This window comes from Neolamprologus brichardi, chromosome 16 (assembly GCF_056152115.1).
Source record: "Neolamprologus brichardi isolate AB-2024 chromosome 16, ASM5615211v1, whole genome shotgun sequence".
NCBI lineage: Eukaryota > Metazoa > Chordata > Actinopteri > Cichliformes > Cichlidae > Neolamprologus > Neolamprologus brichardi.
In genome coordinates this window covers 31,605,416-31,630,533 of record NC_142119.1, presented here as the reverse complement: position 1 = coordinate 31,630,533, position 25,118 = coordinate 31,605,416, and the positions used below count along the sequence as shown (strand labels likewise).

General features: G+C 40.2%; 2 protein-coding genes across 4 annotated transcripts in view; one reads left to right on the top strand and one right to left on the bottom strand.

Annotated features, from left to right (window-relative positions):
• Window positions 1-5,411, top strand: part of LOC102796377 (kinesin heavy chain-like) — a 37,244-nt gene extending 31,833 nt beyond the window's left edge. Inside the window, exon 26 of the mRNA XM_087829624.1 lies at window positions 1,665-5,411. The gene's annotated coding sequence lies outside the window, so the exon portion shown is untranslated. The remainder of the gene's footprint in view (window positions 1-1,664) is intronic.
• Window positions 5,412-7,156: 1,745 nt separating this feature from the next.
• arhgap15 (Rho GTPase activating protein 15) lies at window positions 7,157-24,194 on the bottom strand. 3 transcript variants are annotated; one of them, XM_087829627.1, is made up of 13 exons: window positions 24,117-24,194; window positions 21,817-21,988; window positions 21,676-21,747; window positions 14,767-14,907; window positions 14,594-14,683; window positions 14,395-14,493; window positions 14,095-14,224; window positions 10,815-10,949; window positions 10,370-10,468; window positions 8,881-8,958; window positions 8,350-8,484; window positions 8,002-8,107; window positions 7,157-7,632 (listed from the first exon to the last, which is right to left on the bottom strand). In XM_087829627.1, the coding sequence occupies exons 1-13, from the start codon at window positions 24,128-24,130 to the stop codon at window positions 7,449-7,451; spliced, it is 1,455 nt and encodes a 484-aa protein (XP_087685753.1). In that variant the 5' UTR covers window positions 24,131-24,194; the 3' UTR covers window positions 7,157-7,448. The 3 variants fall into 3 exon arrangements, with proteins under 3 accessions (XP_087685753.1, XP_087685752.1, XP_087685754.1); XM_087829626.1 differs by lacking the exon at window positions 24,117-24,194 and having other exon boundaries at window positions 21,817-22,014; XM_087829628.1 differs by lacking the exon at window positions 8,002-8,107 and having other exon boundaries at window positions 7,468-7,632.
• Between the last annotated feature and the right edge of the window lie 924 nt (window positions 24,195-25,118).

The window sequence follows — 25,118 nt, the reverse complement described above, 5'->3', positions numbered from 1 at the left end:
TGCATGTCAAGAGTCTGAATGTGTATGAATGTAGTTAGGAAGTACTCAGTTTAGAGAAAGTGTGTGGGTGGGTGAATGTGGCCTGTTGTATAGAGCACTTTGAGTAATCCGGGAGAGTAGAAAAGCGCTATACAAGAATCAGTCCGTTCACTGTCTGAACAGAGTTTCGTCATGTGACTTTAGCACTATTATGTTCCGGCACATGTTGTTATTACATGGCTTGATTAAGGTACACATAAAGCTGACACCTGGACCACCAAAGGGCCATCATTCTTTGCGGTATGTGGGCCAGATCGGGGCCATACCAATTTTGCTATGTGGGCACCTATTGCAGCATAAGTAGAGATAGTGTCTGTCTCCAGAATCCAAACTGGAAGCTGGTTCCACAGAAGAGGGGCCTGAAAACTGAAGGCTCTCCCTCCCATTCTACTTTTAAATACTCTAGGAACAACAAGTAGGCCTGCAGAGCGAGAGCGAAGTGCTCTAATAGGGTGATATGGTACTACAAGGTCATTAAGATAAGATGGGGCCTGATTATTTAAGACCTTGTATGTGAGGAGCAGGATTTTGAATGGTTGTTTCAAAATCCTGTTGTTCATCAACCTTCCATCAGTTTGAGCCCGTGTCACTCCTTACTCTTAAGCGATTAGTTGAGCAACTGAATAATACTAATCCTATATATGATATCCTCCCATCTTGCATAGTATAGGACTACTTCGACCCGTCAGCTTTTAAACATGCCGTAGTCCAGCCTGTTCTTAAAAAAAGGAACCTTGATTATAATGATTATGTTAATTGCAGGCCGAGCTCCCGTTCCTGTCTAAAATTCTCGAGAGGATAGTTTTTTCACAACTCCTGTCGTATTTGGATGCGAATGACATTATTGATAAATTCCAGTCTGCCTTTAAACCACGTCATAGCACCGAAACAGCTTTGCTTAGAGTCCTAAATGATCTTCTAATTGCTGATACTGGATGCGCTGCGGTCCTAGTTCTATTGGATTTATCCTCGGCTTTTGACATGGTCGATCACAGCATGTTGTTAGCGAGGCTTGAGCATAGTAATAATAATAATAGATTGAATTTATATAGCGCTTTTCAAGGCACCCAAAGCGCTTTACAATGCCACTATTCAGTCACTCTCACATTCACACACTGATGGAGGCAGCTACAGTTGTAGCCACAGCTGCCCTGGGGCAGACTGACAGAAGCGAGGCTGCCATATCGCGCCATCGGCCCCTCTGGCCAACACCAGTAGGCGGTAGGTGAAGTGTCTTGCCCAAGGACTCAACGACCAGGACAGAGAGCCCGGGAATCAAACCGGTGACTTTCCGGTTACAGATGCACTTCCCAACCCCCTGAGCCACGGTCGCCCCACATACTGTAGGCCAAGGGTGCTGTAGAGCTGTTTTGGTGGTTCCCATCTTTGCCCTCCCAGGAAAGTCTATGCCAGGGTGCTGGGAAAGAGAGCACATATCTACATGGATATTAAAGTCACTCGCTATATTTATTTTATCTACACTGATAAAAAGTCTGAGAAAACTGAATAGGAACAAACTCTTTCTCCCGGGTCAGAGTATGTTTAATATTTAATGTTGAAACCCTGAATTAACTGTTTGTTAACTTCTTTCTGAGTCATTTTTTAATCACTCCCATTCTTCACAGGTAGCAGATGACTCTGGATCAGTTTCCTTTTCTGTGGATCTTTGGACTCTCCTGTTTTCACCACTCTGCCTATACTGGAACCACACCCCACAATGTTCTGCCTTAACAGCCATTCCACCTTAAACAAACCACCTTAACAGCCTTGCCAGCTTAACAAACATTCCACCCTAACGCAGGTGCTCTCTCTGACTGTTTTCTGAATTTTTGTTGTTGTTCTTTATTCTCAAACAATCAAATATCTTCAAAGAATTACCGCTAAGAAAAGTTAATATCTTTTTTATATCTCTATCTTTTTTTTTAACTAAATGACATTTTTAGATTTTTGGGTCTCTGTTGCCTTTATTACACAGCACAGTGGAGAAAGAGAGGAAGGATGCAGCAAAGGCTCTCGGATCAGTTCTGCCTGGTCGCTGCGTCTGGTTGCCTTTAGCTGTGAGCTAAACCTGAGTCTGAATCTGAGTCTGTAAACCTGTCAGTGTTTACTCATCATGTTTATGGCATTCAACTCTCAGATTTAAAGCAAACAGATTTTTCACAGAGGTGCAGAATTCCTCGTTTGAAATTAAATTAAAAAAGAGTTTATTATAATCTTTAAAAAGTGTTATTCTCCAAACCTAGGGGTATCTGGAAATGCTGCTCCCTGATTCCAACTCCACCCAAGGACAAAAACTTTTAGCAGTCTAAACTCTACGCAGCCGTTTGTTGACTTCGGCAGTGAGCCACGCCAAAATAAAGGTCCCTAATGTTCCCTGCCCAATATGAAAGTCAAACAACAGATACATTTCTAACACAAGGTCCCACTCAAACAAGAGAAATCAGATTTAAACAGAAAAGGCTTCTTATTCATATCAGGCTGCTGCCGTGTTTAACATATAGTGAAAGAATACTCCAGGTTGTTTAATTTACAAAACTATTAATAACTATTTACAAAGAGCTTGATTAGGTCTCACAACGCCACACACACAAGTTCACTCACTTTACTCACTAATGAACTTTTTGACTCAGGAGTTTCACACAGAGAACACTCAAAAGTTACCATGAGAAACACACAGCTTGTTGTCCAGTCTGGGAACAGGAATCCAAGCAAACAACTCGGCTGTCAAGATATACCCACACAGGACCCTGGGAGGGAGGAGAGAGAAAAACCCACACCCACATTCTCTGGTGGGAAGGGTCACACATAACAATGATACTAAAATCAGTCAGGGCTCTAGACTAACTTTTTGCCACAGTTGCCTGGTGCACCTAACGTTTTTTCCTTAGGTGCACCAGCACCTGTCAACACAAAGTTCTTTATTTGGAGCACATTTCTACAAGAAAGACAAGTTACTGAAAAAATGTGTTTAAAGTGCTTCACTGAGCTGAAATGTAAACTTAAAACATCTCAAGATATATTCAATAAAAAGAAAATGTAAATTAAAAAGACCTCAAAGTCTCTGACAGGCCTCAAAATGAACATCTCAGTATCTGAACAGCTTTATATCTTATGGACCCTCCTCCATTACAGTCACATGGCCCTCAGATGGCCAACTCCTGTAATCTGGCCTTTTCCCCCTTTTTTCCCATGTGTCTGTGATGACACCTGTAACCTGGGCTCACGTGACATCATTACTGTACATGGGATTTACCTTCAAGACATTTTTCTTGTGAAGAATTATTTTGGACTTGAACTTAGTGATCAGAACATCTTCTTTGGGAATATCGTAGGCAATGTTAAACTTGATCATCACATCGACCTCCTGTGACGACCTGTTTGCTGCCGCTGAAAGGCAGTGGGGAGAAGGGAAACTTGGCCAGTGCATTTATCGCAGCATATAATGTGTTTTCTGAATACACTGTTTCTTTTTGAAACGTATTAGCTGCAGTCACAAATGCAGTATTGCCGGCCACAGTTTCTCCACACTCACTGCAGGAAATGCAGTGCATCATGTTGTCAGCTTTACTGTATCTTAGCCAGAGAAACTGGTCAAGCCGCTCTCTTCCCAACGTATACACTTTACGCTTTTACTGTCAGCGGGCTCTGAGTCCATCGTATGTGGCTCATTATCTGATGCCGTCTCTGGACCAGTGTTAGACATAACCTGAGAGGTTGATGGCTCCGTGTCAGAGCACTTGCTATGAGTTTCAGAGGGATCAGGCCTTAACGAAACAGTTATCAATCGTTCTTTTCATCTTTTCTCATTACCCACAACTACAGCCACTTCTATCGGGTCTAGGCTGCTCACCTCTGTCTATCTGCCTGCACCTTCAAATGTACACACATGTAAGCCTACATGTGGACCATGACCAATCACTATCTCTGATTGGTTTAGACCACGATACAGGCATAATGTGTGATGTTTTCTTTACTTGAATGACTGGTTGCACCGGTGCGACCTAGGATTCTTTTAGTCACACCACTGAGAAGTTAGGTCGCATGTCACACTCTAGAGCAGGGGTGGGCAATCTCAGTCCACGAGGGCCGGTGTCCTGCAGGTTTTAGATCTCACCTTGGGTCAACACACCTGAATTACATGATTAGTTTGTTACCAGGCCTCTGGAGAACTTCAGGACATGTTGAGGAGCTAATTTAGCCATTTAAATCAGCTGTGTTGGATCAAGGACACATCTAAAACCTGCAGGGACACCGGTCCTCGTGGACTGAGATTGCCCACCCCTGCTCTAGAGCCTTGTTTATGTTGATGCATTAAAAACCTCAAATCTTTTTTTTTTTAATGAAACAAATGTTTCTCACATTTTTTTTTTCATTTTGAAATAAAATTTTCAAAGTGTTACAACTTTTGATTATATGAGTTTTTAAAAATTACAGCTATCCTCTCACAAACTTTCTCTTTCATTCAAACCATAAATATGATTGCAGCTTTAAAAGACGCTGCTGGAGGAATAAAATTCAGGAAATTCCAGGAACATGATCGAAAGTTTTTCTTTCTTTTTTTTAAAAATTAATTTAAAACTTATTTTCCTGACGACAGTGTTGGATTGCAGATATTGATTGTGTGTTTTTAATGTGTTTATTACTGAAATGTAATTTAAGGAGTTTATTTTACTGTTTATTTATTAGCTTAAAGTGAAAAATGTGTATGTTACTTTTGTCATCCAGCTAGAAATGATCATGCGTCAGTGTGTTTGTGCGTGTGTTTGTGTTGTGGTTGTTATTGTGGATCTGCAGTAAGTTTACAGAGCGGCGAGGCTGATGAATGACAGCTTCAAAGTGACACGATCAGCTGATGGCAGATGTTGTGAACAGGAAGTTAGTGACGTGATGTCAGCCAATCAGAACATCATGTTTTCTGCAGTGTTTGTGGTCACTTTACATCTCCAACATTGTATTGAAAGCAAACTAAAGCACATCTGTTTGTAAGTGTTTATTGATGTATTGGTAATGTTTACGTGCGGCTAATGAAAGTGTTTATTATAACTATGTTCATAATGTGCTGTAAGAACAAAGTGATACTGAAGTGATTCACAGGTTGTTGTAAAGACATCGAACATCACGTGTTTCTGAACATGTCAAATAAAGTGAAAAATTGAGTGTTTATCTGACATAAGGAATAGTGTTTACTTCTTAATCATTTATTTAAACACTGGAAAAATTTGAGATCGGATGATTAAACTGATAAATGGGCCAACTATTTTTCATATACAGGTCAGTGATGTATCTGGCTTAAGTAGTTAAGCTCGTGATTAATTACAACAGCTGTAATCGGATTTATGTGAACTATTGGCATCGTTATTTATTTATGTTATATTTTGCACTCTGTTTTTGTTGAGATGGTGTACTATTTTAACTGTCTTAAGGAGTGGAAAGTCCCTTCTATTTTTTTTTCTGTTTCTTGTAAAAAAATCTAATAAAATTCAAGTCTTAAAAAAACACTGGAAAGATTCTAGAATAACATTTATAAAACAGACTTTTAATCAGCCTCTCATGAACTGCCACTTTACCGTGACACTTTGGGGGTATCCAAATTCACGGGCTACATCCTCCTGAGGCCGCATTTGTTGGCCGACATGCCGAAGGCTGTCCAAACTCGTAGACTCCTCCAAATGCAGCCGACAAATGCGTCCTCATTTTCTCCAAATTTGAACGATTGGTCGGGTGTGTCCTTCGTGGCCTACAATATCCCAGAATTCATAGCAGCCAAGCTCCAGTTTCCAACAATGGCGGCCACTACTAAGTTTTTAACATTACTCTTATTAATCTTTCTGGGTCACAAAATAAACTTTTAACATGTTATAAGGTGAGAAAGTAGCTGTGTAAACTTCAAATATCTGCTCGGTTTATCAAGACATCGCATATTTGTAAAAGTGCTCCGACGTTTTCAGAGACCCACCACCTCGATAGCTGACCGGGGCGACAACAGCAAACTCCCTGCACATCGTTTTCACATCCCCACCGTCTTTCGCTACTCAGGTTAAACATGATATATAAGTCACTCAGATAACTTAAAAATGTTATTGTTTGGCTTTTTCAGTATTTTATTTGTTCCTGAGTAAATCGGTTTGGCTGAGATCAAAGTTCTAGTTTTCACACAGCTGAATAAACGTCAAACAGAAAACTGATTAAACAGAAGTGTGAGACGGTCGAGAGTTTACTCCAGTGTCCTGTTATATTTTAGATAGCAAGGAAGAGACGGCTGAGCTTAGTAAATTTTAATCAGCGAATTCTCTAAAATATATTTATCAATAGGAACTAGTCAAGTAAACTTGAGATGTACCTTCAGTATCTTCGTCTCTCACAAGATGTGCAACCTTTAAAATCTCATAATTTTTAGAACGTTTCATTTCTGTTCAGTTAAAATATCTTAACATACAAACACGAACTAGTGGAAACTTATGCTGTTTACAGGAATTTAAAATCACCTCTTTTTCTATTCTTATTAAATACATTTTTGTCGCTGTAGTCTGATGTGTTCAGACCAAAACAAAGAACCTTTAAAAACTTTAATCGGTTCAGTACCTCCGGGCCGAATTCATTGATTAATTGTCAAACTCACAAACACACATCAAACTCTTTGTGCTGACAGATTTACCCTTTCCGGGCTGAATTATTCACGCATGAACATATTTTCTGTTATATTCACTCATTTTAACTTTTGACACACAAATTATTGTCTGAATCGAGTTTGTTTTCTGTTTTCTGCTGTAGATTTTTTAAATGCGTCAGTTCTCACTAAAGTTGGATGTTTATGATGTTGACTTCAGGCTCTATTGTTTCTTCTTAGTCAATATTTATACTGCAAGACTGTCTAGAAACAAACACACTAATCATACAAATCCTCTTATTTACTCACCATCATTCAATAACTTTAAAATAATCTTCAGCAATATTTTACCAATAATATGACAGGGTTTGTTTGAGATGTTCATGTGAAGCCTTGAGTAATGTGAATGCTATATTTGAAATAAAATAAAAAAAACATTACTAAAATTCTGTTTTATAAATAAAAACATGTTTGCTCTGCAGGCTAATTTTGTGATAATGCAGCTTTATAATGACAATAGGATATGTTTTAAATATTCAGTGGTACGTTACAAATATACAGAAAATCATTAGAATTATTTATTGGAGTACTGTATATTTTTGTATTTGAAAACAAAACCGATTGTGGCAGAGGTAAAACAGTCAAAACATTTAATTATAGATTTGTTTGTGCTAATACAATATAAACTCTGACAAAATATCTTCTGAATATTCCAGTTTTTACATCCCGGCCCAAACCAGACATGGCTTCTAATATCTGTAAACGTGAGTCCATCAGCTGATTTGGTCCCGCTCAGCACCTTTTACTTCCTGTCCAAGTTGAAGATTTCTTGGCTTTCAGTGAGAATGAACTCCACAATCTGATTCTGATACACCATGTTGACCGCCATGTTTCCGGCATCCAGTTCAGGCCACATCAGCGTTGGACCGAACACGATTCCGATGCCCTGAGTGGACATCAGGTTCTTCCTGGAAAAGGCCAGAACTCTGCAAAAGGAAAATGCAAACGTTAACATTATCTAACAAAGCATCAAACAGTGTGCTATGTGCTACCCATCCTGAGTTTATAAATACAACCCTTTCTGATGGTGCCTTTTTGATTGTGTGAACTTCAAATCAAATCAAATCACTTTTATTGTCACAGCACATGTGAGTGAAATTCTTGTGTGCAAGCTTCACAAGCAACAGCGGTGTGAAAAATACAAGAAACATAAGATGCAAGCCAAATATAAGGACAGGAATGTAAGAATTATCACTTGTTTGTAAAGTAATATGTGCAGTGGTTTATTCCACAGTATTCCACATGAACACTGTAAATGCTCCTAACAGGTGAGGTTCAGGTGTGCGTTGGATTACTTGTGCAGGTGGCTGAAGAGAAGCTTCATGGTGTCATGGTTGGGTTTGGGCAGCTGCTCTATCAGTTTCTTCACAGCCTGAACTTTTTGTTTGGGTTCTTTGATCTCTGTTAAAACAAATGACAGCAGCATTAGTTTAACCTTTAGGTTTCTAATTGAAGTTTAAACGTTTTTAAACTTGGGAGGGGGGGGGAAAAGTCTGGTTCAAGCAGTCTGGAGATTCTGTCCAAATACAAGTCTCATTCTTAAAGTGACCTGACCAAGAGCAGCAGAGATTACAGAAATAAAAGAACCATTTTATAAAGTCATCACAAACTGAAGATTTATAACAAAGGCATGTTTTACTCACTGATGGCCTCCACAAAAGGCTGGAAAACCCTAAATGGAAACAGTGGCTCCGGCAGTTCACGGAAAAACATTTTGAGGGCTCCGGTGACGACGTGGACATCCTCCCACTGACTGTGTTCCAGGTCCAGGTCCTCCTCTGTGGGACAACCATGGAAATATTACTGAGCAGGATTTTATGAGAAGAGGTCAGAGCACATTGTTTTGCCATTTTATATGTATTGGTTTTTAACTTCGGAGTCTACTTAGGAGGATTTGATACATTTTGATATAAATTATTGGTGTAAGGTCATGCCACAAGCACTATTTTGATGGGTTTGGTTGACTGACTTAGTTGCTTAGCTGTGTATCGAGGTTTAATTTCTTAATAAAATTCTGTTTCATTTTGTAACCTGCATTGTTTGACTCTTTGTTTTAATCCCCTAGCTTTGTCAGGGCAATGTAAGACTTACGCTGATTAATTATAACCCATTTTCATAAATGAAAGGGAAATTAACTACTTTACAGCTACTGTAAAAGCTACTGTTTAGTTGACCTTCATCGACGAGGAAGCGAAGTTTCTGGATTGTGGCCAGGTTTCCACTGACTCTGTAGATCCCGTCAGCTTCCAGACCTGCAAAGAGATACACTTTATTAAAAACCTTAATTTAAGTCTGAGCTCATTCAATAGATCCATATGTACTACTCGTTGCTAGTTGATTGTACTCAAACAGCTTTAGCTTTCAGGAAACAGAAACTAAACATACAGTGTTTTTCCCCTTCCTGAATTTTTCATATGTTTGTCACACTTAAATGGTTCGGATTATCAAAAAAATTTAAATAGACAAACATAACACAAGTAAATACAAAATGCAGTTTCTCAATGAAGGTGTTTGTTATCAAGGGGAAAAGTCCAAACCTACCAAAACTGAGTGCCCCTGTAAATGATCCATGGCAGACCTGACGACATTTTTATGCTTATAAGCATCTCTTTATTTTGCATTCTCACGGTTGTTGTCACAAACACACGACTGCAGCTCTAAAGCTGCCAGCCACACACATCACCAACAACAACAGCATTACAGCAGTCCGCACAACCAGCAAGGAGTGATCTCCTGCAGCAGCACCACAGACCACACCCCACCACAGTGCCCTAAACCTAATAACTGGTTGGTCCACCGTTAGCAGCCTAACTGCAATTGTGATAACTAGCAATGAATCTTCTACAGCTCTGTGGAGGAATTTTAGCACATCTGAGGTTATTTGAGCATGAACTGGCTTTATAAACTCTGGGTTCAGGTCAGGACTTTGACTGGGCCACTCCAAATTCTTCATTTTGTTTTTCTTAAGCCACTCGGAGGAGTGTTCTGCTGCAGAACCCAAGTGCGCTTCAGTTTGGGGTCACAAACAGATGGAAGCACATTCTTTATACAACAATTCCATGCAGAAGTACTTTTTAACTTTCATAGAGATGCAGAAACTCGACTCTGGCTCATGCATTGGTCAGCATGAATCTGAGTCTTCTTAATTTCCAGATGGAACTCAAGAAGAGGGCAAACACTTTTTCATACCACTGTACCTGTGTTTAGAATCAGAATCAGAATAATGCCAAAAGAAATCATGTGGTCACAGTTACACACACACAATAACGGTAACAGACTGAACTAAATTAAATAATACAATATATTACAAAGTTTACAAAATACAAGAAATAACTCTAATATATACAAGTAGCTCAGTTGTAAATATCCAGACTATTGCAGAGGTGAAATATATATGATTGACGTTTTACTCTGACCTGTAAAACTTTGTTAGTTATTATTTTACTGTAAAGCATGTGCAAAGGGGTGTAACTATTGTACTGTGTACTGTAGATGGCCACGGGCAGCAATGATTTCCTGTGTCGTTCATTGGTGCATTATGGGTAATCTCAGCCTCTCACTGAACGTGCTCCTGTGACTGGCAAGGATGTCAAGGAATGGGTGGGAGAGTGGGTGTCCATATCTTGCACAGTCATGTCTGAGTTTCAGTATCAGTAAACGTACCTCGTTTCTCAACGGCATCCACACAGATCCGAACAAACTTTGGTACTGTGGTCCCTTCACGCTCACAGAGACTCGACAGATGGCAGCCAAACACTCGATCTGAGACAGATGTTATAACAATTTGATCAATTGGAATTTTTGTTAACTTATTAGATTAAGCATATTTTGAAAGCCAGTTCACTCACAAAAATCATTTTAAGCTTGTGTTAGGGCCAGGGTTAGGTTGTAAAACCAAACCTGTAACACTGTATATAAAAACACGATGTTATTTTATTTCTTAAACCTCTCTAGTCTGCCAGCAATGCTGTTGAAACAAAATTTGTCCAAACTGTTAGTTAAGTTTTAATTTTAAAAAAAGACATTTCTAAAGGAAAGGAAGCAAGCATAAAAACGCGACTGGAAAACAAGGCTTCAGAAAAAAGGCCGAAGCAAAACAAGCAGAAACCTTTTATCAGGCCTTTCTCCTGTAGAGTCTTCATGGATGGACGTCTGATGATGAATTTCTTCAGCCTGTTTTTCACTCCATTCTTGTCTGCGCTATCTGAGGCGCTGTGCTTCAGCTTTGAGCTGCCAAACATGTCTACAGAAGAAACAGGTTGGGGTACAGCTTTGAGATACTATGTAAAACAAGTGTTGTTGTGATTTGGTGCTGTGTAAATAAAACAGGATGGAATTAAGTTGAATTGAATGTAAAAGGGTTAGGGATTAAAAAAACAGAAATTAATTATTTTCAAATCTTATCAACCCATATTTTACTCACAATAGAACAGAAAACACACACATGCGCTCATTTTGAATTAGATGGCAGCAAAACATCAGCTCTTGGGACAGAGCAACAAAAAGCTGGATAAGTAAGTGGTACTAAAAAGAAACAGCTGCAGGAACAATTTGCAGCTAATCAGTGTAATTGTATCCAATCACAACAGCGTTTTAATGGATGCGAAACGATTGTAGCCAATCTTTGTACAGTTTGGGCACAACAGGAGCTCTCAGAAGTGAAAATATGCAGAGGTTCACCAATCTGCAAAAAACTATGGTGGAATAATGTTCAGAATAATGTTTCTCAATGTTAACTTTAAATGATGTCTCTCATCACCCATATTCTGATGGTACGGTTATTATTCAACCAAAGACCCAGACAGACTTTTAATTCATTTGAAAGCCTGATGCTTAGCCTCGTCCACCCCAGCTGTAAACTCAGAAACCAGTCTTACTTGTTATCATCTATCATCCACCTGGGCCTTACACAGAGTTTCTGTCTGATTTCTCAGACTTTATATCTAATTTAGTTCTGAGCTCAGATAAAATAATTATTGTGGGTGATTTTAACATCCATGTTGATTCTAAAAATGACAGCCTCAACATGGCATTTAATCTGTTATTAGACTCAATTGGTTTCTCTCAAAATGTAAAAGAACCCACCCACCACTTTAATCACACTCTAGATCTTGTTTTAACATATGGCATAGAAACTGAACATTTAACAGTGTTTCCTGAAAACCCTCTCCTGTCTGATCATTTCTTGATAACATTTACATTTACAATAATTGATTACGCAGCAGTGGAGAGTGGACTTTATCAAAGTAGATGTCTTTCTGAAAGCGCTGTAACTAAGTTTAAGAATGTAATCCACCCACTGTTATCATCGTCAATGCCCTGTACCAACACAGAGCAGAGCAGCTATCTGAACGCTACCCCAACAGAGGTCGATTATCTTGTTAATAATTTCACCTCCTCACTACGTACGACTCTGGATACTGTAGCTCCAGTGAAAACTAAGGTCTCTAATCAGAAGTACCTGACCCCGTGGTATAATTCTCAAACACATAGCCTAAAGCAGATGACTCGTAATCTGGAGAGGAAATGGCGTGTCACAAATTTAGAGGATCATCATTTAGCCTGGAGAAATAAGAAATAAGAACAACTGAAGGTTTCTCTTCAGCACTGTAGCCACTTCTTCACAAATAACATTTTAACCATTAGAGACAAAATGACCCATAATCATCACACAGATGTAACATTATCTACAGCTACTTTTAGTACCATTGATATTCATTTAGAGTCTTTTTCTGTCATGGTCTGCCATTCCTCGCCGGTCGACCTGCCATGTCTGTGTTGTATTTGGATTTGTGTTTTCTACTCCTGGTCTGTGCATGTTTGTGTGCGTGTGGTGGTGTTTGTGTTTTGGTGCAACACCAGGCCTGAAGAGATTCCCACCTTGGAGTTGGCCACCCCTCCTGACTAATCATGCTATCCTGATGCTGATCAGCCTTGTCAATGGCTCTCTACTTAACACAGTAGCTGACACTGTATCATTGAGGAACACAGTCAGTAATCCAGCTCGTCAAGGTGAAAGTCTCCCAGGAGATTTACGGGAACATGTGGAGATAGCTGAGCACCATTGTACAGAGATAGAGCTGTAAGTTGTATTTTCACTATGAAGAGAAGTCACTGCACGGTAGCATTCAACTCCAGTGAGTAGGATGCTGTGATTTCCATGACTGTTAGGATTGATGACAACATGCAGGTATATGGTAAACAGGTCTCCAGTCCTGATAGATCCATGAGGGGCTGACCCTTGGGAACGAAGGCCAGGAAGAGACGAGCCAGCAGAGGAGGAAGAACAGACCACGCAGCTTGGCCAGGCCCGACTTTCGCTCTCGGACTGCAGGAAATGACATCTGGCTGGTCAGTGTTTTTATTGTGGCAGATAAGGACACTATGCAGACACCTGTCCCACGTGGCCGAAAGATCTTGTCCGTCAGTAGCAGTAGGAATGCTGGCGGGCACGATTGAGGACGTCTCCCTACCTAGACTCCAGTGTTAGTGTCAGGTTTATATCGGCCTGCAAGTGATGATACCCATCGTCACTTGCAGGCCATTCAAATCTCCTTTTCCTGCAACCATGTTGAGAAGATTAGTTCCTTTCTGTTTGATGACGCTTGTATCCTTCGTTCTCGGCTATCCATGGCTAAATACACATAAACCCCATATTGACTGGTCCAAGGACTGTATTTGTCATGGTCTCCGTGTCTCCCTGGTTGACCTAGTTTCCAGGCCACATTTTGTTTTGAGAGTCTCTCTCTCACCTGTCTGCCTGGGCGGAGCTCAGCTGGGCTCCCGCCCTTGGCCCATGCAGCTGCTGTGAATCTGCCTGATTACGTGGACTCCTGGCCTGATTTTTAAGCTGAGGGCTCAGAAGGCGTCTTTGCTGGATTGTTGAGTTATTCTCGTCAGTACAGCTCTGATAATCTGTTTCTTGTGTGATTTCTCAGTTTATTCTAACCACATTTCTCCTGTGCATAGACTCCTGGACTTGTCCTTATCCCTGGATCTGTTTCCCTGGCAGCGTGGCGTGGAGTAGGTGAGAGTGCTAAAGACAAATGCGAGAGGAGCGAACGAGCAGAGTGTGCTTCGCTTTTTCCCTTGGACCAATGAAAGTCCCTGCCCCCATACACTGTTTATAATTTCACATAGTGTGTTTGTAAATACACTTGTGACTGTAATTCTAGTTCAGCTGGTCTGCACCTGAGTCAGTTTCCGCCCGCGTGGCATTATTACCTTAACTTTTTTTAGGAGTTGCACAGCTGCTTTCCACCTCCAGCAGTTATGGAGCAGTCATGATCATTTAGATGTGAATCATGTTTTACACACTAATGGTTTCTGTGGCTTTAGCTGCTCACTGCTGCTTTGTATAAATACAAATCATTGTTCCTCAGACTCACTGATGGATCGTCGGTGTATCGGGTTGCGTTGTTTGACACCAGGAGAAGCAGAGCCATATCCAGGTAGGGAGCTGTGTCTGGGCAGGTAGTCTGTACTGTTTGATCTCCGCAGAGGAAAACCTTCTTTAGTCTGAGCAGAAAAGAGGTACAAGCAATCTCAGGAAGATTAGTTTTATTAATAAGTGATCAATGTGTCTTTTTGAAAAGAAATTCACAAAATGCACAGAAATAATTTATGAATAATTAATTAATGAACAAGGACTATAGTGATGATAATTTTAAAGGGTGGTGACTTCTTACTGAAGAGTCGACAGTCTTTTTGATGGCGTCGTACCATTTGCTGGCAGTGGAGTAACTGTCAGTCTGGACAAGGTACTCACTTCCTGTGCTTGTTTTAATCTAGATCAGGTAAAAACAACCAAAAAAAACAGTTCATTTCTGTACCATCTATTTTAAATAACCAGAGAGAATAAGCCATCAGCAGCAGGTAAGTGTTCACCTGGAAGACATTTTTCCTGCTTGATTTCTCAGTATTCCACTCAATGACTGCTCCACACAGCTGAAGCACATCTGCCTTACCTCCTGGTTTCTAAGCGCAAAGACAGTAATGTGAAGTTAGACATGATAAATAGAAGTAGAGATACACTGATATTAGTGATGAAAGATTTATACCAGTCCAGTTTCCTGTTTGTCTTTATAAAACATTAACTGGTCTGAGGTGAGCACAGTCCACACTGAAGACCAGTTCTTCCTCTGCTTCTTACCACTGTCTGAAATTTTAGCCATATTCATGATTTCACCTTTCAAATCCACCTGGAAGCACACAAAAGGGAAATTAAGGAAGTGTTCAGATGTTTTATACATATGCTGTCGAGAGCGGGGGGAATCATCAGAAACCCAGAAAGACAAACTGAACATGGGACTTTACATCAAATCTATTTTAAAATAAACAGTGACTCTAAAGGTTAGCCATGTTTAGTTGTGAAAAACGAATCTGAATGAACAGACATGCATATTTAATCCATATGTCAACCAAACCAAGATGTCAGTGAACTCTTTGTAGACACCGATAATCAGACTCACTTGTGGGGATCAGAACAAGCCACTTTTAAAGCTTTGAACGTTCCTGGCCTCACCAGTAGTTCCAACCAGATGGCTATCCAAATCTGACATGCAGATTTGGATAGCCATCTGGATGCAAGAGGAATTTCTCTGACTCTGTGGGACTCCATGGCTCCATTAAAACCCAGACAGCCTTGGGCTAAACCTGCGCCTTGGTTTAAAGACAGCGCTCACGCTGTTAAGAGGGAATGTCACCCAGCAGAACCCAGGTGGAGAAAGGATAAACTGCATGTATCATTTCAAATTTTCAAAGACTGCTGACATCGCTACCAGAACACTGTCAAAGAGACAAAAAGGGAATATTTGGAAAATATGATTTCTTCCAACAGTCATAACCCGTGTGTGTTATTTAACACCACTGACTCTGTTCCTAATACGCCACTGTATGTCTGTTTGGAAATTTCTCCTGATATTTGCAATAATTTTCTGAGGTTTTTTTTTTTGTTTGTTTTTTTTTGTCACCACCAGGGCTTTGATCACAGCTCCTGACTCTGACCCCTCTCTCTGTCCCTTGCACTGCTGTTTTTACTCAGTTTGACCTTGTGACCCTCTCCACTTTAGAGGATGTGGTGCGCCATATTAAGCTCACAGGTTCCCCTTGGGATCCTTTTCCTCCACAATTTTTTATTTTAAAGACATTTCTCCTAGTATAGGACGGTATGTCCTTGACATTACTGACAGCAGTCTGTCTTCTGGTGTGGTTCCTGCAAATTTCAAACATGCAGTAGTGCAGCCACTGCTTAAGAAACCTGGCCTTGATCACACAGTTGTGGCCAATTATAGGCCTATTTCCAAGCTGCCTTTACTTTCCAAGGTTTTAGAGAAAACTGTTTTTAGTCAACTTCAATATTTTCTGGATGATAATGGCATCATTGAGGTTTTTTCAATTAGATTTTAAAACCCTTCATAGCAGAATCTGCATTATTAAGGGTTTTTAATGACATCCTTTTGGTATGTGATTCGTTCTGGTCTTGCTTGACCTAGCTGCTGTTTTTGACACCGTAGACCACAATAGTTAAATGATGTAGTGGGTATTGGTGGCACTGCACTCAGTTCTCTTGGCCAAATAAGACCTAGACCAATTGTCTCCGCCAGCCTTCTCAGTTCTGAATCATCATCTTCTGCTCCTCTGTCATGCAGCGTCCCACAGGGCTCAATTTTAGGGCCACTGCTGTTTTCACTGTATTTATTGCCGCTGGGCTCCATCCTTAGAAGGTCAAGGTCAAATTTATTTATATAGCACATTTCAAACAGCCGATGCTGCACAAAGTGCTTAACAATATAAAAATGGCATTAAAAAGCAACAATGTAATACAATAATAGGACAGTAAAATAATTAAAACAATAACTAAACTAATTCAAATAAGAGCAAAATGCTTGGGTCATAGTGTGTTCAAAGCCAGGGCATAGAAATGTCTTTAGTAATAATTTAAATTGCTCAAGTGTTTGTGCAGATCTAATATTTAAGGGGAGACTATTCCAAAGTCTGGGACCTACCACAGAGAAGGATCTATCACCACGGGATGTGAGATAAGTCCGTGGGATGGACAGCATTAATTTTGAGCTAGACCTCGTGATTTTTCCTGGAGCATAGGCAGAGAGGAGCTCAGACAGGTAAGGAGGAGCTCGGGCATTAAGTGACTTAAAAACACAGTAAAAGTTTAAATTGGATCCTGTAGGAGGCAGGAAGCCAGTGTAAAGAAGCTAAAACTGGGGTTATATGCTCTCTCTGTTTGGTACCAGTTAGCAGGCGAGCAGCTGCATTTTGAACCATCTGAAGACGATGGATGGTGGCCTGATCTAGACCATAATACAATGAATTGCAGTAGTCTCATCTGCAAGTAAGGAAAAGGTGAATAACACGCTCAAAGACGTTAGCCGGGAGGGATGGCTTTACCTTGGCCAGCTGTCTTAACTGAAAGAAGCAGGACTGAACTACTGCACTCACCTGCTTATTCAATTTAAAAGAACCATCAATGTAGACACCGAGGTTTTTTACATATGTTTTACGATGCGAGGAAAAGGCGCCCAGAGTGCTGTCGATATGATTAAAGTTGACAAAAATGACAACCTCGGTTTTATTTTCATTTGGCTTTAAAAAATTTAATGACAACCACTGTTTGACATCGTCAGCGTAATAAGAGCTGCAGATGGTCTGACCCTGCTTTTAAAGGTAGATAAATCTGCAGATCATCAGCAAAACAGTGAAATGAAATGCTGTACCATGAGAAGATGGAGCCCAATGGCAACAAATAGAGTGCAAACAGGGCAGGACCCAAAATAGAGCCTTGAGGTACACCGTATTTAAGAGGGGCTATTTTGGAGTTGTGGGGGCCCATATTGACATGAAAAAACCTTTCTGACAAATGGGACTGAAACCACTGTAGGGCAGATCCTTTTAGGCCAGCATGAAATTCTAGCCGTGATAACAGGATGTCATGGTCGACCATGTCAAAAGCTGCTGACAAGTCCAACAATAAAAGGGCAGCAGGGCTGCGAGAGTCCAGAGTTAAAAGAACATTGTTAAAAATCCTTAAAAGTGCCGTCTCAGTGCTATGTAGTGATTTAAAACCAGATTGAAATTTTTCAGAGATCATATTAAAATCAAGGTGGTCCTGCAACTATAGGTAGACCACTTTCTCCAAGACTTTAGATAGAAAAGGAAGCTTTGAGATAGGCCTGTAGTTGAACAGAGCAGTTGGGTCCAGGTTTTGTTTTTTAAGAAGAGGCTGAACTACAGCTTGTTTAAAGCATGATGGGACGCAGCCTGTAGCAAGGGACGTATTAATTAATCTCAGGATGAAAGGCTCAACAGTATTAAAAGTGCTTTTAAGCAAGCTTGGAGGGAGACAATCAGAGGGGCAGTGTGATGATCTTAGGTGACTAACTACCGCGGTCAAGTCATTAAGGGAGATGCGATCAAACTGCTCTAAGACAGCTGAGCACATAGGAGAAAGACTCAGATCTGAGGCAGCAGACAACGAGACAAGAGCCCTAATCAATAGAATCTTGTCATTAAAAAAATGCTTAAAAATCATCGCACATACTTGGTGAAGAAATGACTCCAGCATTATCACGTGAACTAAGAAAGTGATTAAGGACATTAAAAAGTACCTGAGGCCTGTGACTGTTTACTGACACTAAGTTTGAGACAAACTTTGTCTTTACAGTTTTTACAGCTTCTTGGTGAGCAGAAAGACGAGTCCTTAAAATCTGTAGGGAAACGTGCAATCTGTCCTTTTTCCATCTCCTTTCGGCTCGTCTGTAGTCACGTCTGAGGGAGCAGACGTTCATTATTCCAGAGCCCATAAAGGCATCAGAAAAAGCGGCGCTGTTAGAGCATTAAGCGCTCGCTTTTTGCGCGCTGGGACGTACGGCTTATCTACCGAGCAGCGCAGCGTTACAGTGAACAGAACAGGAAGATGATCGGAGATGCGCAACTCGGATATTTCCGTGATGCACACATCCAGCCCGTGGGAGAGCACCAAGTCCAGTGTATGACCTTTTTCATGTGTGGGACCAGTAACCCACTGGGTCAAGTTAAAAGAGTCAATAATATTTAAAAAGTCCTTGACCAAAAGTTTAGAGTCACAGCAGACATGGATGTTAAAATCACCAAGGATTTAAAAAAACTGTCGAATTTAAGAACGATTCCAGCCATAAAACCTGAAAACTCTTTGATGAAATCCTTGTTAAACTTGGGAGGACAGTATATGAGGGCACACAGCAAAGGCGCAGCAGAGTGTAGGTGTAACTCAAACAGCTGGAGTTCAAAACTAGAAAATGAGTCGTGCTGTAATATTTGATGGCAATGAAATCGAGCATTGAACACGGTGGCTAAGCCTCCCCCCCTACCAGAGGACCGAGGGGGGCTGAAGAATGAGAAATTAGGAGGAACCAGTTCCGAAAAAGCTACAGACTCACTGGGTTGAAGCCATGTTTCTGTCAGAAACATAAAGTCCAACTGTTGTGACTTTAGGAAGTCGTTTAATACAAACATCTTGTTTGCTAATGATCTTACATTTAGTGAAGCCATTTGGAGTGTGTAGATCCTGACATCAGATGTTTCAGCTTGGTTAAGTGTGCGAAGATTTCTGTGGTCCACACCGCATCCAGGGTCTGAGGCCACTTAGGGAAATAGAATGCTGAGAGCCGGGAATCAAGTGTCGTGGGAGCTCCAGGGACAACCGGCAGGATCCATCCAAAGATGCACTCTGCTGGTCCAGTAGTTCCACGAGAAGCACGGAGAAGAGCTCGGACTTTGATGAGTGTACCAGCCCGCTTTCCTCGTTTCCTCGGGCGCTTCTTCCAGGAAGTGGTGTAGGAGTGTTGGCACAGATAAACCAGAATACAGGGCTCAAAAAGTGGTGGAGGAGGCCCGTAATCATCTCCTGTCTCCGTTTGTTTAAGAGCCAGGTCATACGATGCTTTGATTTCTAAGAGTAACTGGTGATTGTACACACGCAGAGCGAGGGCATTTTAGGATCAAATAGAAAAAGATAAGGCTAGCGAAAGCCAAAGCAAAGCTAGCAGAGTTGACGGACGTGTCGCCGTGCATACTGCTGGCGCCATCTTCCTAAGAAGGCATGGGATCGCTTTTCATTGCACATGCTGATGAATGCCAGATCTATTTGCCACTAAAGCAGAAGGATAGCATCTCCATAAAACGTGTTTTGACATGTCTAGATGAAATTCAAGCTTGGTTGTCTTTAAACTGCTTAAATTACAAGAAAACAGAATTGTTGGTGTGTGGACCCAGTGGTGCCTGTTAGTCCTCCTGTTGAATTTGGATCCCTGGAAGTTTATTTTAAACCTGTCATTACTGACCTTGGTTTTAAGTTGGACAACCAAATCAGAGCAGTGGTGAAGTCCAGTTTTATTACTTAAGGCGACTGGCAAGAGTGAAATCTTTTCTTTCGAGGCAGCACCTTAAAACAGCGATCCATGCTTTTATTTCATCCCGTCTGAACTACTGTAACTCACTTTATGTGGAGGTCAGTCAGTCGTTGCGCTCACGTCTGCAGCTGGTGATGACTGCACGACTGCATAACAGGAACTCGTAAAAGAGAGCATATAACCCCTGTCCTGGCCTCACTGCATTGGCTGCCTGTGTCTTTTAGAGTTCATTTTAAGATTCTCAAGTTTGGTTTTTAAATTCTTTCACTACCTCTCTGAGCTTTTTCATCCCCGCACACCTTGTCAGTCTCTCAGGTCAGCTGACCAGCTGCTCCTGGAAGTATTGAGATCCAGGAGGAAGCTCACAGGGGGCGGGGCCTTTTCTATCGTGGCTCCTAAATAATGGAATAACTTGCCCTTGCATGTTAGAGAGGGCCCTTCACTGTCCACTTTTAAAACACGTCTGTGACAGCAATGACGGCCCCGACTACATACTTTCACTCTTTACACACTTTTTATTCCTGGTTGCTGCATCTACAACTCCCGGCCACAGCTTTTCAGCTGCATCCCACACATAACACCCACCCAACCAAACAAACACTTCCTCAGGTCCTCCCATATGGAAAAGAAATAGTAAAAACTTATAAAAGACTTGCATCAGATGTGGCCTACTTCATATAGTCATATAAGGCTTACATGATTTACTCATGAAAGTGGCCACTTTCTCATTACTTTCATATATAGTTTTAGTAAGTATCCAAAACATACAAGTTTCATTTATATAATTTTTCAAGGGATCTTATATCTGTTTTCACTCTTGTATGCTTTTCATACAAGTTTCACACAAGACAGATACAAACTTGATAAGATTAATATATATCTTTTCCATTTGGGCTGGCACGTTTAATATGCCTGAGCTCGAGCTCAGGTGTGTCAGCTTCCCCCACACGAACCACGCCCCACCACAATGTCTTAAAACCCCTTTTAATTATTTGGCTTTTGGCCTCAATGAGACTTAGTTTTTCTTAAAATTAAATTAATTATTAATTAATTAACTATTTCACTTTCTTTTATTTGGATCTTATTTATATATTATGAATTTTTATTATTTAGTTCCAATGTGCAGCACTTGCTTTCTAAATAAAGATGATGATAAAGAAGAAAGGAAGCACAAATTACACTGTAAGTATTTTAAATGCTTACACTCTGGACATGTCACCAGTCTGTCACAGGGCTAACGCAGAGAGACTGGTGGTGGAATCAAACTCAGGACCTTCTTGCTGTGAGGAAACAGTCACTGTTTCGTACGCCACTGTGCTGTCGTTGAAACATTTATTCATTTAATTGGGAAGTAGATTTTTTTTGTTTTCATAAATGATGACCAATCTGCACTGGGATCAGTTGTTGTGGATCGCAAATAAAAAGCAAAATGACAAAGTAAGATCATCTTACAGAAGAGTGAATGTGGGGGGAGTCAGATGTGGAGAGAGGAGATTAAACCGAATCTGTGAAGGAACTTTTTGAAAACAGGAGGAATGTAATGATTATATAGGTTGTAATTACCAGAGGTTCAAATGTTGCAGCTCCTGCTACCACAACATTGTGCTGAGACTGATTCCTGCGGTGTCGAGAGATCTGCAAAAGACATGTTCATTAAAACAGAAGCGTCTCCTGCAGGCTGGTGCTTCTTTGTGATTTACGTACAGGTTTCTGAGGGAGGTCGGTCTCCTGCAGCACCATCGACTTGGACTGACTCAGACGTTCTCCGGAGCTCGGAGAGTTTTTAATGCGCATCTGCACGGCTCCCTGTGTCGCTGTGCTGCGCTGTGGAGCCTGAATCACTGGTGGTTTCACGGTACTCTGCAGGTTCGTGATTCTGCACATGAAAAACAAAACAATCATTTTTATCATTTCATAGCTTTACAGTTAGTTATGATGTCTGTGAATTTATATTTCTATGCTTTTAAACAATCCACTTTAGAGAAAATGTATTATGATATTACATTTTATTTCCCATTAAAATAATGAAGAATATTATGTTTCCCCAGGCAGTATGGGTAACCATTTTCTCAGGTAAAAACGTACATAGACTGTTTTCTCACTCTTTTCATTTGTGTACTTTGGGAAATACTTTGTAGAATTTGTATCCCCCCACTGAAAGTTTATTTTACAATTTATTGAAAAAGTAGCTTTTAAACACCCATTATGCGTAATGTTAAATTAACCATGATTAAATAAAAATACATTTAATGAAATATGTAATATTAGAATCAGTTAAACTCAACTGAAATGGCTCTGTCTGCGTCTATTCACCTGTTTACATCCACCCTGACTTCTCATCCACTCCTCCTCCTCCTGTTTGTTTAAACTGAGTGACTGAACATTCAGAAGTTCCATCCACAAAAGGATCTGAGGACAGTTTGACTTTTTCCTGTTTGCTTCACTTTAGTTACACAATGTCTGCCTTTCTGCAAACCAGAGCTGAAAAGACTGAGGGTATGTTTAAATAGTACCTCTTCTCTCCTTTTCTAACCAGTTTTCCTCGATCTAAGTGGGAAACAATATAAGGAAAGCTGGGTAGGAAAATTAACCAGGACTTAGAACAAGAGAAGGGTGTATCCGGTTGTATTTAACTGGCAGTGTCAGCAGCTTTTGGCATGGAATGTAAAACACACTGTTACTTGACATTTACAGTTCTGTTGCTGTTACATGAATGGCTGGATGGTGTATTTTATAGAACAGCAATTTTCCTCTTCTAAAGACGTTAATAAGGGAAACATTGAAGCTCTTTTTCTTAGTATCTGGAGAATTCAAGTAGTTCTTATTGCTGCCATGCAGATACTTCCAGGCCACATGATTCTGGTGACAGAATTTTACCACGTGTCAGGTGTGTAAACAACCATTGTCTTTTATTTATATCCTGCCAAATCACAACAACAGTTCCCTCAAAAGTCAAAGGGGGAGGGAGGGCGAGAGAGAGATTATTATTTCAAACATGGAAATATAACTGAAATAAGAGAAAAGAAGAAAAAGCACAACTTAAAAAAACATTAAGTTTTCATGTATATCTCTATGTCCACACAATGTGTGTGCTGGAAAAGAGTAGGATGAAGTTTACACTTTTCCTGGAGAATACAATGGAAAAACAATCAACAACATTAAAAAAACAGCATTTCTTGAAATCCCTAGTCACATCTTTTTTCAACAGTTTTAATGAAAAGTTTGGTGTACATCAGAGGTTGAGCGGTATCATGAAAATGTCAAAGTACCATCTCGTAACACTTTGGTCTTCCTCCTAAAATGTGGTTAATCAAATAATTTAAAAAAAGAGGGTAGGGCTGGAGAATGTGGGGTTATAGAAAGAAGCTGATGGTTTGTATGTACTTCCTGAACTCTTAGTGTGCAATATTACATTTAAATATATTGTTGAAATGTCTGGTAAGTGTGTTAGAAAATGCAAATAAAAACATTAAACACTGATCGTTTTGTTTTTTATGACATTGACATATGTTTGAATCGTCCCTCGTGTCTGCAGTTCTGTGGGTTTGAGCTGTTTCAGTAACTGACTGTGACATAAAACCACATCATAAAAACAGCACACTTAAAAATATGATCAGGTCTCAGAACTGACATGATGAGAAGTGAAGCCTCATTAACCGGAAACAAAATGAAACCCTCCAAACAACGGAAGCTGGACCGTCAGTCATGCATGAAGTCTTACTATCATAACCTCATAGTCTGAATCAGAGACTGTTACAATGTTTCCATAACTTCAGATGAGATTGGTCTAAAAAAATAAGCAAAGGAAATCTTTATGCTCATTTAGGGTTATTCCTATTATTATTGGCCTATTTTTAATTTCAGCCAGAAGTGAGCGGAGGCCTACAGAAAGTAAACAAACGTGAACCCCAGTAACGCAGTGGTGAGACCTGCAGACACACACCAAAACAAACCAATCACAGAGACAACAGAATAATGAGATTTCATATTTAAAATGAACTCACCTTGTACCCGCCATCTCTGTATGTCTCAGATCACAAAAGAAGAGACGCAGAGAGGCCTAACTGTCAGAGGAAGTAAAAAGCATCACGTGGTTTCTTCAAACCAGACGTCTCAAACTACAACTGCTGCAACCTCCCCATTTCCTGAAAACAAACCTCACTCTCGTGAGACCAGACATGGGCAGTTTCTCACTTCTGTCAGTGCTGGTGTTCAAACATTACAGATGGTCTGACTTTATTTACCCTGGATTTATAAACCTATTACTCAGAACAGCTGATTAGGAACCTAATCAGATTATTTTGATTATTTCAAGGCTTTCTTGGCCTGTTGTTGTGTTAGTACATAGTAAATTTATTATTTTAGAAAAAATATTCCACCTAAATATCTCATTTATAAGATATAAGTGACTTATATGTAATTAATATGCTTATATACTATAATATAACATGTTTAATAACAGTAGCTTTATACATTGCAAACAATATATTCACCATTTTAAAATAAATATTACACCAGGTACAGACAGGAACCAGCTGCTAGTTCAGTATGTAGAATTAGCTGATCTAAAGTGAGTTTATACAACAGGAAAAGGGAACAGACAAATCACAAAGATACAAAACATTTAATATAATATAATGAATGTCTTATTATAATTTTAAACTGACATGTGTAGTAGTTGTATTAAACATATTATTTCAATAAGGAAAGATTAGAAACAACTGAACATGATTTAATGCAGAATTCAATTTGAGGTATTTGGCAGTTAGCCCCCCCCCGCCCCCCCGTTGTGACAGTGACGCGACGAAGGCTGTCCAGATTCGTAGACTCCTCCGAATGTAGTCGACAAATGTGTCCTCCTTTTCCCAGATTTTGAAGGATGGGTCGGGTGTGTCCTTCGTGGCCGACTATATCCCAGAATTTATAGCGTGGCCCAGTCAATTCCAGTTTCCAACAATGGCGGCTGCTACCAAGCTTTAATATTACTCTTATTAATCTTTCTGTGT

What these genes read in the sequence shown, in the direction of transcription:
- arhgap15 (XM_087829626.1), bottom strand. Translation starts at nt 22,014, where the DNA reads ATGATTGTTTTGTTTTTCATGTGCAGAATCACGAACCTGCAGAGTACC. An exon ending in ACAAACAGGAAACTGGACTG is followed by an intron (nt 14,684 to 14,766) that starts GTATAAATCTTT and finishes CTTTGCGCTTAG; the next exon opens with AAACCAGGAGGTAAGGCAGA. An exon ending in TCGCTTCCTCGTCGATGAAG is followed by an intron (nt 8,485 to 8,880) that starts GTCAACTAAACA and finishes GTTGTCCCACAG; the next exon opens with AGGAGGACCTGGACCTGGAA.